This window comes from Benincasa hispida, chromosome 2 (genome assembly GCF_009727055.1).
Source record: "Benincasa hispida cultivar B227 chromosome 2, ASM972705v1, whole genome shotgun sequence".
NCBI classification, from domain to species: Eukaryota; Viridiplantae; Streptophyta; class Magnoliopsida; order Cucurbitales; family Cucurbitaceae; genus Benincasa; species Benincasa hispida.
This window is the reverse complement of record NC_052350.1, coordinates 31,528,422-31,542,150: the sequence shown is the minus strand read 5'-3', so window position 1 is coordinate 31,542,150 and position 13,729 is coordinate 31,528,422. Positions and strand designations below refer to the sequence as shown.

Sequence of the window (13,729 nt, the reverse complement as noted above, 5' to 3'; positions counted from 1 at the left end):
CAGGCAAATGGTCCCCAAATCATCATGAACTTTCTAGTAGAAGAACCAATGCATAGGATTCTGTAGTAAATCTACCAAAGAGAGTTCAAGCCAACACAAATGGGAGATGCATGCGACGAGGTAGCTTTATTACTCGTATCCTCAACAAAAAAGATATCCTTCTTGCACCAAATACAAAAACAATAATCATGAATACATCTGTTCAACGAGATTTTGAAGAAATTTAATTCGTTGAATTTGAACTTTGTATTTGTATTGATTTTTAGTATAAGTGAGTAGAATCTCAAGTACACGTTCCTTTGATGCCTTTCTCTCGAATGTTACAAGAAATTGAAGTCTTCCAAATCTTCTTGGAGCTTCAGCCTTAAGTCTTTAGGAACTTGGAGGGGAGTTTTAGCCTCCTAAGCCTTCGATCTTTAGATCTTTAAAGCTCGGGAGCTTCAGTGTTGAGTTCTTCAAAACTTGAGAGTCTTGGTTTTCAGTTCTTCAGAGCTTCAAAGATTAAGAACTTTGGCATTCAGAACCTCAGAGCTTGAGAGCTTCAATCTTCAGTTCTTTAGAGCTTGGAAGCTTCCGTCTTTTGAGCTTGAGAACTTGGGAGCTTAAGTCTTCAGAACTTGAGGGCTTGGGATTTTCAATCTTTAGAGCATGAGAACTTGAATTTATGAAACAAAACAAAAGGCTTGAGGGCTTGAAAAACTTTGATCTTCACAGCTTTAGAGTTTGAAGAGCTTCGGCCTTCAGTTATTCAGAACTTGAGGGTTCCGGTCTTCAAATCTTCAGAACTTCGATTTTCAAATCTTGAGAGTTTCGATCTTTGAACACTATGTTTTTTCTCTACCTAACTCAAAGCATACCTTTCTCAAAGCTCCAGGTCATCCTCCCCTCCTCCTCTCCCTACTCCCTTTGAACACTCTGTTTTTTCTCTACCTAATTCAGAGCATACCTTTCTGAGAGGTTCCACAACCAATTCGAGGGAGTTCTCAATAGACAAAGGGGATGTCCTCCTTGATTCGCCCTTCAGCATGAGTAGTGAAGAAGAGGATTGGGCAAGATCATATGGTTTTTCAGAAGAAAAAAGAAAAGAAGACCCTATAGTTCCAGACTTGAATCCCCTGTTTCAGACAGAGGATGACAACCTTTCAGAGGCAGTTGGCTCAGTTTTTCCAGCCATTCCAAGTGACCTCCCAGCTCACCTAACCTCAATTGTCACAGATTGTCATCTCATCTTGGATTATCGACTAGTAGTTGAGGCTATAACCCTTCCTTTAAGCCTGAATTATGAGAATTGTGTCGTGGAATACTAAACGCCTGAAAGATGTTAATAAAAGGTTAGCTCTCAAGCATTTTCTAAAGAAAATTAATCCAGCAGTAGTTCTAATTCAAGAATCAAAGAAAGATAGCTTTGAATTGAGCTTCATCAAAACCTTGTGGAGTTCTAAAGATATAGGATGGGAATTTGTGGAATCTTTTGGTTATTCAGGTGGACTATTGACTTTATGGGATAAGAATTTTATCTCTGTGGTTGAAACTTTGAAAGGGGGGTATTCATTATCAGTAAAGTGCATCACTGCTTGCAATAAGACTTGTTGGATCACTAATGTCTATGGACCAAACGATTACAAAGAAAGAAAATTCATGTGGCCAGAACTTCTATCTCTTTCATATTATTGTGTAGAAGCATGGTATATCGGGGGAGACTTCAATATCACAAGATGGGCGCATGAAAAATATCCTTTGAGCAGAAGCACTAAAGGAATGAGGAAGTTTAACAACTTCATAGACCAAGCCGATCTTTTGGAGATACGGTTGGGAAATGGCAGCTTCACTTGGTCTAGGGAAAGTGTTTCAGCTTCAAGATCTCTTTTAGATCGATTTCTCATCTCCAAAACTTGGGACGAGTTGTTTGAAAATTATAGAGCTAATAGACAAGTCAAATCCTTCTCAGATCACTTTCCAATTTTGCTAGAAGCTGGGTCATTCCCCTTTTAGATTTTGTAACAGCCGGTTGTTTAATAAGGAGTGTGTCAAAATCATCGAATCAGTTTGGTCAAACAGTAAAATTCAAGGGTGGGCTGGTTTTGCCCTTAATCAGAAACTGAAATGTGTAAAGGCAGCAGTAAAGGAATGGCACTCTAAATTCCAAGAAGATCAAAGAAGGAAAGAAGAGGGATTGTTAAAAGAAATAGAAAAATGGGATGCTCTTGCCGACTGTTGTACCCTTACTAGTAGTGAATTGGCACTTAGATTCACTTTGAAGTCAGATTTAATGTCTCTTTACAGATTGGAAGAAATTAATCTAATTCAGAAAAGTAAGTTGAATTGGTTAAAGTTGGGAGATGAAAAACACAAGTTTTTTCCATAAGTACTTAGCTGCAAAGAAGAGAAGAAATTTTATTGTTGAATTAGTAGATGATCAAGGGGTGCCAACAACTTCTTTTCAAGAGATTGAACATTTAATCCTGAATGCTTACAGCAACATCTTCCTTAAGTCCCCGGGTTTAAGGCATCTTCCCTTGAACCTTGATTGGTCTTGTATCAACTCAACTCAGAATGCAAGCTTACAAATCAAGTTTTCACTTGAAGAAATCAAGGCTGCTGTAAGGAAACTTGGAAAATGTAAAAAACCCGGACCCGATGGATTCACAGTGGAGTTTCTGCTGAAATTTTGGCACCTGATCAAGGAAAATCTGCAATCCACCTTTGAAGATTTCTATAAGAATGGTAAGCTTAATGCATGCATAAAGGAAAACTTCATTTGTCTTATTCAAAAGAATAAAATAGCAGTCAAAGTTAGTGATTTCAGGCCAATTAGCTTAACATCAATGATATATAAGGTTGTTGCAAAGGTGCTGGTTGAAAGATTAAAATTGGTAATGCCTAGCATTATAGCTTCTTCCCAAAGTGCCTTTATTGAAAGAAGGCAAATTTTAGACCCCATCCTCATTGCTAACAAAGCCGTAGAAGAGTATAGAGTGAAAAAGAAGAAAGGGTGGATTCTCAAACTTGACTTGGAAAAGGCCTTCGACCGTGTTGATTGGGATTTCCTAGAAAAGGTGTTGAGAAGCAAAAACTTTGGTCAGAAATGGATAGATTGGATTATGGGTTGTGTTAAAAATCCAATGTTTTCAGTTTTCATCAATGGTAAACCAAGGGGAAGAGTGGCTGCCACAAGAGGCATTAGGCAAGGTGATCCCCTTTCACCTTTCCTTTTCCTTCTTGTAAGTGAAGTTTTAAGTGCTTTGGTGACCAAGATCATTCAAGCCGGTCTATATGAAGGTTTTGTGGTTGGCAAAGATAAAATTCAGATCTCCATCCTTCAATTTGCGGACTATACGCTTTTGTTTTGCAAGTATGACAGCAACATGCTTGCAAAACTAAAGCAAACGGTGGAGTTTTTCGAATGGTGCTCAAGGCAGAAGGTAAACTGGGATAAATCTGCCCTTTACGGTATAAATGTGGATGAAAATGAATTGTTATCCACGGCTGCTTCATTAAATTGTAAGGCAGATCAGCTTCCAATCCTTTACCTTGGGCTGCCTTTAGGTGGATACCCGAAAAAACTGTCTTTTTGGCAACCAGTTTTGGACAGCTTTCAAGCCAAATTGGACAAATGGAAGCGTTTCAATCTCTCTAGAGGTGGTAGGGTCACATTATGCAAGTCAATTTTGTCTAACCTCCAAACGCACTTTATGTCCATATTTATATTGCCGGATGGAGTTGCTTCAAAATTGGAGAAAATCACGAGGAACTTCTTCTGGGAAGGGCACAATGGCAGTAAGCTAAATCATTTGGTGAAGTGGGCTTTGGTACAAAAACCAATGACAGATGGAGGCTTCAGCCTTGATGGATTTAAAACTATGAATTTAGCACAACTTGCTAAATGGGGCGAGAGATTTTTCAAAGAGGAAGGCTCATTTTGGGGGCAAGTTATCAGAAGCATTCATGGCACGGATCCTTTTAATTGGCACACGGCAGGTAAAGGGGGTAGAAGTTTGAGAAGCCCATGGATCAGTATTTCTAAGTCTTGGCTAAAAGTTGAATCGTTGGCCACTTTCAAACTTGGAAATGGCAGCAAAATTGCATTTTGGATGGACCCTTGGGTGGGAGTGACTCCTTTCAGTTCCTTATTTCCAAATCTCTTCCGAATCTCCTTGTTTCCAAATGGCTTGGTTGCCGACCATTGGGACAATAGTTTGGCTGCTTGATCAATCACCTTTCGTCGATTGCTTAAAGAAGAGGATATCATCTCTTTTCAAGATTTGCTTGGAGTCATTGCAACAAGGAAAGTTTCAGAAGTTGTTGATAGTAAGGTATGGTCTATTTCAGCCTCGGGACTCTTTACGGTCAATTCACTTAGAGTACACCTTTCCCACTTCCTCCCTAATGGATAAAACTCTCTACTCGGCCCTATGGAAGACTTGCAGCCCGAGAAGAATTAACATTCTAGTCTGGATAAATGCTTTGTGGTCAATTGAATGTAGCCTCGGTGTTGCAAAGCAAGCTGGCCGCCAGCTATATCTCTCCTTCAATATGCCCTATGTGCCTAAATTGGTCAGAAGACTCCCTCCACCTTTTCTTTGTTTGTTCATATTCAGCTTGGTGTTGGAATAAGTTGCTGTCCTTCTTCAACATTTCATGGGTTATGAGTAATGACTTTAAGGGCAACTTGCTGCAGCTTTTAGTTGGTATAAATCTACACAAATCCAGCAGTTTATTGTGGTTGAATGCAGTCAAGGCTCTGTTGGTTGATCTTTGGTTTGAAAGAAATCAAAGGGTATTCCTTGATAAGGCTCTTGGCTGTCAAGATCGATTCGAATCAGCCCGTCGGCTAGCTTCTTCTTGGTGTATCCTATCCAAGCACTTTAATGCCTATAGTTTATCATAATTCAATCTCAATTGGAGGGTGTTTGCCTCCCTCCCAAGTGATGGGTTTTAGTCTCTTCAGCATCCAGCGGTTTTCTTAGATTTTCATTGATTTTTCAGTCTGTTTATTTAAGTATTAGCCCCGATGTTTGTTCCTTTTGGGGAGTGTAATGCTTTCTGCTTTTCTTTTAAGCTAGTCTTAGTTTATCTTTGGATATGATGAGGGCGCTAAGGAGGTGTCAACCTAGTTGAGATGCTCGGGTGTGCTAGCTAACCCGTTTGGTATTCGGTTGTTATTTAACTCATTGTATAATCCTCTTGTACCTTGGGCTTTTGCTCGATATTCTCTTATATCAATGAATTGTTTCTTTTTCCAAAAAAAAAAAAGAAACCAAAGAGTGTTCAATGGGAAGGAAACTCCTTGATTTGCTCGTTTTGAGGCGGGCAAAACTCAACGTCTCTCTTTGGTGCTCCCTTTCTAAATGCTTTGAAGCCTATTCTTTGCAAGACATAAGCTTAAATTGGCAAGACGTTCTTTCATATGGAAGATTAACTGAAGATCGGTGATAGTGACAGCAGCTTTTCTTTTCTTAGTATTCTTAACTGTCCTAATTTCCTTGATGTACTATAGGTCTTTGTAGCTTAGTTCTTTGCAACTTCAATTTGTGAAGTTTTTCCTTGTATTGTCTCATTAGAATACTCTTTTGTTAGCCTTTGTCGGCTTTTCATCTTTGGTGGATATGATGAGGGTGCTAAGGGGGTGTCAACCTAGTTGAGATGTCCAGGTGCACCTACTGATCCTTTGGTTTTTTGTTTGGTTCTTTGTTTTAGCCTTTATTCACAAAGTACTCATCTCTTGTACTAAATTTTACTGATTAATAAAGACTGTTTCCTTTTCAAAAAAAATATATATAAAATATAATATGAACACATTGAGGGTAAAAATATATAACATCCCTCACCCACCAACTGAATAAATATTATGCAAAAATTTAGGTGGTTATAAGTTATTAGAAAACAGTTCAAAACTAAAAGAAAAATCTTGATCCACCCAAACCCCCTTAACTCCACTAACCGACATGACCTTTTTTTATTTAAAAACTTCTCAAGCCTCAGGAAATCGACTAATAAAAAAAGGAACATAATAAATTCATGTACCTTTACACAACTTAGAAAATCAGTATCAAAAAGGAACACGGAACCCACAAGACCACACCGCTCTTGAACTCGAAGCAACTGCAAAAAGAACTTGATGATTCGATGAAGCTGTTGGCAGAAGGTGATGCCTTTTAGAGAGAAGCCTTGGAGAAGAAGCAAAATCGTGAAGTAGAAGAGTCAAGAGTGACCATTCGATGAAGGAGAAGAAAGAAGCACAAAGGAAGAAATCAAAGCGGTGGTTCTTGTGGTTAAGTAATTGAAATCTTCCTTAACATGGGCTTCATGGGTTGTGGATCAAATAGTTTTTTTTAAATAATAATAAATAAAATATAATTTGGCGCTCGCCCATCACAAAGGTGAAGGCGCACCGAGGCGCCAAAAGGCATCAAATGGTGATCGCCTCTTTTAAGAGCCTCACCTAGACATCACAAGAGGCGCAAAGGCTCTTGGGCACCTCGCCTGTCGCCTTAGGCGTGCGCCCGGGGTCACCTCAACAACATTGCTTTTGTCCAATAGCATGTTGTATTTTTCCAATTTGGAACTTTGGCACATTAATACTTTGTCCTTTGTATGTCACTTCCAGTGGGAGTGTTGATCTTCTATTTAGCCATGTTTACGTTTTGTAGTTCTTGGATATGGTGTTGGTGCTAAGGGGATCAACCTAGTTGAGATGCCTGGGTGCACCTCTTGATCTTTAGGTTCTTTTTTATCATTGTATCCCTATATTGTACTTTGAGCATTAGTCTCTATTCACTAATTCAATGAATGAGGCTCGTTTCCATTTAAAAAATAAGAAAATAATAATTATAATTATAATAATAAATAAATAAATAATAAAAAATAACCCCTTTTTCATTTCATCAATGAAAAGTTATGTTTCCTTTCCAAAAAAAACAATCGAGCTTCCCATTTACATCCCAATGGCCTATTTAGAAGGCAAGAAAAGGAAGAAAAAAAGAAAGAAAAAAAAAAACCCCTCATTCGCTAAATCATAAAGACAAAAGAAAATGTTTTCATACCTTTTATACCAAGAGAAATCGTTGGGTATGCTTGCCTTGGCATTTTTAAGATGATCAAGTTGAACTAAGACATCAAGCAATTTCAGCATTGACCTAAGGTGAAAAAGTTTAGTTAGAATTTAGAAATATTGAAATTGACATAAAATTAAAATTTCCCAACATTAGGGGATAAGTGATAGTGTAATTATATGTTAGAGGAGCTTGAGTTCAAAGTTGACATAACACACCAGAGATGAGTAACTGTGGGGCCATTGATGCGCCTCTCCGGCCTCGAGAAACGTTGCATATCAGCAGCAAGCTGCATAAAAGATAGCCTACATAAATGGGTAATTTAAATTAATAATAATGGAACAATTCACTAAATGCAATACCTTCGATGCGGCTGATGCTTGCCATCTTTGAATTTCACGTAGACGACTCATTTCCAAATCCAAAACTTGATACGTTTCCAAATATAGGTCAGCTTGACTTTGCTTCATAGATTCGGGTAGCTGCCAAAAAATTTTAAACCAATAAGCAAAGTTTTTGGAGAAATTATTTTCTTATTGAACATAGGAAACGGTTACAAGAAAATTTAGTATGACAAGAATTTAAGAAAACAAAATCTAACTCAGAGGATATATACGCAGAAGCCTGGACCATATTCTTTGGCACTGTGAGTTTGCAAGATTCTTTCTTCCAGACGTTTGGTTTGATGATCGCTCAGCATAGAGACATCAGTGTTATGATTGAGGAATCAGCCTTTTGGGAGGAAGGATTGTTTTTTATGGTGTGTTGGGGTGGGGGCGGTCTTACAGGTTTTATAGGATGAATGAAATAGGAGAGTGTTTAGGAGTGTGGATAGAGAACCTTCAGATGTTTGGTCCCTCGTTCGTTTTCATGTTTCTCTTTGGGCTTCGATTTTGAAGGATTTTTGTAATTATCCTATAGGCATTTTGTTACATAGTTGGAGCCCCTTCTTGTAGAGGAAGCTCTCTTTTGGTGGGTTTGATTTTTTGTATGCCCATGTATTCTTTTGTTTTTTTTCTCAATAAAAGTTGTTTTCATAAAAAAAAAAAAGGACAATAAGTGGACTAGATAGGACGGGTTGCTCTGTATATTATGACTCACAATGGTACGGCTTCTAAGCGAGAACACTGCCTTCAGAAAAATTTGAAAAAGCCTTATTCTTCATGCCATTCTTTGTCGAGTTTTTGCTCGAAAAGCCATGGATTCTAACCATGACCCCAAGTGGTGTTCTGCAATGAAAAACAGGTCAATCCATACAAATACCTCCGAGGAATACGAAGAAGTAAGCACCACCTTTACTAGAAGGAAGCCCATTTGATTTTGTTTCACTTTGAGACGAAACTCCATAAAATCCATTTTAGAAGACAAGAGGATCAGCAACGCACCCGAATATCTCAATTAGGTTGGCACGTCCATAGCTCCCTCATCATATCCCAATATTGAAATAATGAAAAGAGTCAAATGTTCAACAAATGATGATACATAATAAGGAACAAAATGAACCATGGTTGGCTTCAATCTACGACATTAGGGATACCGGGCAATGTTGATGACTGGTTCACAGCAATAGAGATAGTTTGTTCATTAAATGAATCATGGCTAGCTTCAATCCATGGGTCCATCTCCTTTATCATGGTATTCATCTCTCTCTTCTTAAAGAAAGCTTCCTCGTATGTGGGTGGTTGGCCTTCATAAATGATATTGACGGCATCATAGCTATGGGAATACAAAGGCGGCTCTTTCCCCATTGTAATCACCAGTTCAATAGAGAAACCTCGCTTGCTAGTAATTTCTTCAATCCATATAACTTGGTGGAGATAGAGAAAAGATTAGGGAATGAGATTTTTAGAGGAACCAAATCCAACCAAGGATCTCTCCAAAAGCTTATTCTTTCACCATTACCAACTTTGAAGGTTGCCAAGGAATCCACTTTTAACCAAAATCTTGAAATATTAATCCATGGGCTTCTAAGGCTGCTGGAAAATTTACCATTGGTATGCCAACCAAACTTACTTCTTCCATGAATGCTTATAATTACTTTCCTCCAAAGTGAGTTGACCTCAAAGAAAAACCTCCACCCCCATTTTGCTAGAAGGCCCTGATTTCTGATTTTCAAGCACCCAATGCCGAGTCCACCATCTTCTTGGGACCATGAAGCTATGCTCCATTTAACCAGATGATTTATTTTGCTTTCGAAATGCCCTTCCCAAAAAAAATCCCTCATTGTTCTTTCTAGAGATTGAATCATCTTTTCTGGCATTTGAAAAAGTGACATATAGTAAGTTGGTATATGAGAAAGAACTGACTTACATAGGGTGGCGCGACCTCCTCTTGAAAGATTGTATCTCTTCCATTTGTCCAGTTTGCTTTGGACTTTGTCGATCACTGGTTGCCAAAAAGCTAATTGTTTAGGGTATCCCCCTAGAGAAAGGCCAAGGTACATAAATGGGAGGTGAACAGCCTTGCAATTTAGGAGGGCTACTTCTGATTGTAACTTGAAATGGTCTATATTGATGCCACATAAAGCTGATTTTTCCCAATTAACCTTCAGCCCCGAACACCACTCAAATAATTCAGTATTTTCTTTAGGTTGCTGAGTTTTTCTTTGTCATCTTGGCAGAAAATTAGAGTATCATCCGCAAATTGTAAAATAGAAACATGAATTATGTCTTTGCCAACAATAAAACCTTCAAACTTGCCTTTTTCTTGAAACTGGGAAAGTAATGCATTTAGGACTTCACTGATTAGTAAAAATAAGAAAGGAGAAAGAGGGTCACCTTGCCTTATTCCTCTTGAAGCTTGAATTCTGCCACAAAGTCTTCCATTTATAAAGATTGAGAATTTTGTGTTAGAAATACAACCCATCATCCACATAATCCATCTTGAGTCAAAATTCTTCTCGACCAGAATTTTTTCAAGAAACTCCCAATCCACCCTGTTGAAGGCCTTTTCTAAATCAAGTTTTAGAATCCACCCTTTTTTTCCCTTGGAATGGTTAGGCTTATTGGCCTGAAATCACATACCCGAGTAGCATCCTTTTTCTTCTGAATAAGGCTGATGAAGTTTTCTTTTATGCATGAATTTAACTCTCCATTATTGTAGAAATCTTCAAAAAGTTCTAGATATTTATCCTTGAAGAAATCCCAAAATTTGAGAAGGAATTCAGCTGTAAAACCATCCGGTCCAGGGGCCTTGTTTTTACCTAACAGATTTAGGGCAGATTTGATCTCTACTAAAGAGAACCTTGCTGTCAACTTTGCATTATCAGCAGTAGAAACTTTGGACCATTTCAGGTTGAAAGGCACTATTCTTTGACCTGGAAACTTGGTATATAAAGTGGAGTAGAAATCTAAGATGAGGTCTTCAATCTCTTTGAAAGAATTGGTTGCTACTCCTTGATCATTTATGAGCTCAGAAATCAGATTTCTTCTTTTTTTGCATCCAAAAATCTATGAAAGAATTTTGTATTTTCATCCCCTAAATTTAGCCAATTCAGCTTACTTTTTTGTCTTAGATTTCTTTCATCTGTTCTATAATGGAAAAAAATTCAGCCAACAACACATTTCTCAAACTTCTGTTTGAATCTTTTAAGCCATAAGCTTCTACTTGTTGATCAATTTCCTTTAATTTTCTTAATAATACTTCCTCATTTGATTTTCTTGCTTTCTCAAACTCTACATGCCAAGTTTTAAGGGCTGTTTTAACTTTTCTTAACTTCATGGAGATGACAAATCCAGCCCAACCTTGCTGAACATCCACTGACAAAGTGTCTTTAACAATTTTACAGTTTTCTACTATGGATAACCAACTGTTACAAAATCTGAAGGGAGATGGCCCCCATTCAAAAGATCCGGCTTCAAGAAGGATTGGAAAATGGTCTGAACATGTTCTTGCCAGTCTTACTACTCCAGTATTTGCAAAGATATCATCCCAAGTATTTGATACCAGAAATCTATCAAGAAGTGAAGAAGAAGCTGGAGGACCTTCTCTTGACCAAGTAAATTGGCCATTTCCAAGGGGGATTTCCAATAATTTTGCTGAATCAATAAATTTATTAAACTTCTTCATCCCTTTTGTTAATCTCCCCGTTGGATTCTTTCTTGAATCCTTCTAGTGATGTTGAAATCTCCTCCAATGCACCAAGACTCACAATAATACCCTGAAAGTGAATATAATTCCGGCCAAATGTGCTTTCTTTCTTTGTAATCCGTAGTACCATAAACATTTGTGACCCAGCTGTCTTCTTGCATAATGTAATGCATGTAATTGATAAAGAGTAGCCTTCCTTAAGAACTTCTGTCATAGTGATCTTACTTTCATCCCACATGGTTAACAAGCCTCCTGAATGACCTTGTGCTTCCACATACTCCCACCGTCTATCTTTGGAACTCCAAATTTCTTCTATGAATCTGATGTCAAAAGACTTTTTCTTGGTTTCTTGGATCATGACCAAGTCCGGATTGACTTTTCTGACATTTCTTCTTACTGCCAATCTTTTGGAGGCATCATTCAAACCTCCAGTATTCCATGAAATGATTTTCATATTGAGTTCTTGTAATTAACCCAAAATCAATCCACTATCCTCTACCAATGTAATCAGGTTGCTGGGAATATCTTCTTTTTCGATGGGCTTAATGCAAGAATTGATGAAACTAACTGTGTTGAGATTTTCTTCAGGTTGGAACAAACAGTGCAAGTCTTGTTGCTGCTCATAATCAAGGTACTCTTCTTCTTGGAGGAAGTCATGGACTAGGCTGCCATTCTCCTCACTGCTAATGCTGAGTAGGGAGTCTTCATCTGAGTCATAGCCTTTGAAAAATTCCGTTGGGGGATCGGATAAGCCTTTTATAAAGGCTACTTGTGAGTCTAGGACTTTGAAATCTTGGAAGGAGAAGGAGCAAGGATGAGAGGGATAAGATACTGACCTGGAAGAGGAGTCGGAAGGTAATTGAACCTTGATGCAACAGTTTTCTAAAATGTCTACATTCAACAGGGAAGTCCAACCGTTTTGGAAGGAAGTTTTCTTCCTTATGAAGTGTTTTCGAAAAGGTTTTAAGATGGAAACCTTGCTTGTATTTTTTGGATTAATTCCAGGTAAGGTAGGGGGAGAGGAAAAGCCACCTAATGAATCTTTTCTCAATGGTTCGTAGGTGTGAAAGGGAAAGGCAGAAAGTGACGATTGGCCTTCTGTATGGGCAGGAAGATCAACTGATGGCTTGGAAACCAAAAAATCATCACACGGAGGGGCTGCATCCTTTAGATGGACTTTTTGTTTGTCCATTAATAAAAAATCTTCTTCCTTTAATGAAATAGACTGTTGGACTTCCTCGAAGGATAAATTTGAATTGGAGGCCGTTGGTATTCCGAGAGAGGAGATTAAAGGGGCCATTGGTAGTGTAGAAACCGTTGGACTTCCTTTGGAATGAATTGGATTTATTATAGCTTCTCTCTTCAATAAATGATACTCCTCTCCTCTTAATGACTCCACTTCTTTCTCTTTCTTATTGTTCACACTAAACCGGTTAGGGAAAAGTCCAGATTGATCTTCACCAATAATAGATTCCGACGGGCTGACTACTCCTCCATCTATCTGAAAAGTCACCGAAGTCAACTTTTTAAATGGGGAAGTTTCTTGACTCTCCTTTTCCGGTTGTTTAACATCTTTCATCGCCGTTTGGGACAAAATTCCCTTTGAAAACAGGGGATTTCTGGAAAAGTTCAAGTGATTGACTGCTATCTTGAGGAAGGACCATTACTCAGCCTCATTTGAATCATATAATCCTTCATCAATCAATACTTGATTAAATCTAGCCTTGTCTATCGGATTTGAGAGATTCTTTTCATTAAAAACCTCTTGGCCTTCTTTGGAGGGTTTAAAAATTCAATATCACCAAAATGAAGAAAGATGCTTCCCCTGTTTTCATCTGAAATTTCTAAAGTTGCTGGTATAAACCCACATAAATTTTTCTTAACTTGAATTCTAGCTTCTGCCACATTTAAGAGGTTTAAAGTTTCTATGGCAATTTCTTCTAATCCACCAAAATAAGCACCAATTGCTTCAAATATTTGCTTGCACCAAAATTCTAATGGTAGATTTTTAATAGAAATCCAACCTCCATATCCTTTAACTACCTTTATTTGCCACACACCTGGATGTTCAATCAAGTCTTCCAAATTCCCTTTTCCAGCTTTAAAAGGGATGATTCAGTTGAAAGAGGAGTGATGAGAATTTTAGACTTAGACCACTGTCTTAGTACCTCTGAAACTTCCTTCCATTCATTGAATTCACAAAAACGGCTGACTACCCACAATTTACTGAAATCTTCTTTGAGGACATCATGATGTTTTTGAACCCAAAAATTAGATTTGCTCTGTTTTTTGGTGTTCTGAAGGGGCAGGGGACTTTGTTTTTCTGGAAAAATAGGCTTAATCATTCTTCCCCTTACTATGTTTGCATAGAAGATTGGGACTGAGCGAGGGTTTTTTGTCATCTGTTCAACTTCAAAGAGGGACAAAGCATCATTTAACAAGGTAAAGAAGGAATACCAATCTGAATTAAGAGTTCCTAATGGAATGTGAATGAAGAACCGTCCTCCAACTGCAGGCCCACTACACATCTTAAAAACCAGTTTGAGTAGATTCTGATTTTAGAAATCTTGGTTACACCAGAAGCATCT

The 13,729-nt window shown here is 38.1% G+C and overlaps 1 protein-coding gene across 1 annotated transcript in view; it reads right to left on the bottom strand.

Moving 5' to 3' along the window:
- LOC120070894 (protein PIR) overlaps positions 1–13,729 on the bottom strand; it is a 90,310-nt gene that overhangs the window by 63,595 nt on the left and 12,986 nt on the right. The window contains exons 5-7 of the mRNA XM_039022792.1: positions 7,415–7,534; positions 7,271–7,341; positions 7,044–7,136 (exon numbers count right to left, since the gene is read on the bottom strand). Coding sequence (XP_038878720.1) covers positions 7,044–7,136; positions 7,271–7,341; positions 7,415–7,534 — 284 coding nt within the window. The remainder of the gene's footprint in view (positions 1–7,043; positions 7,137–7,270; positions 7,342–7,414; positions 7,535–13,729) is intronic.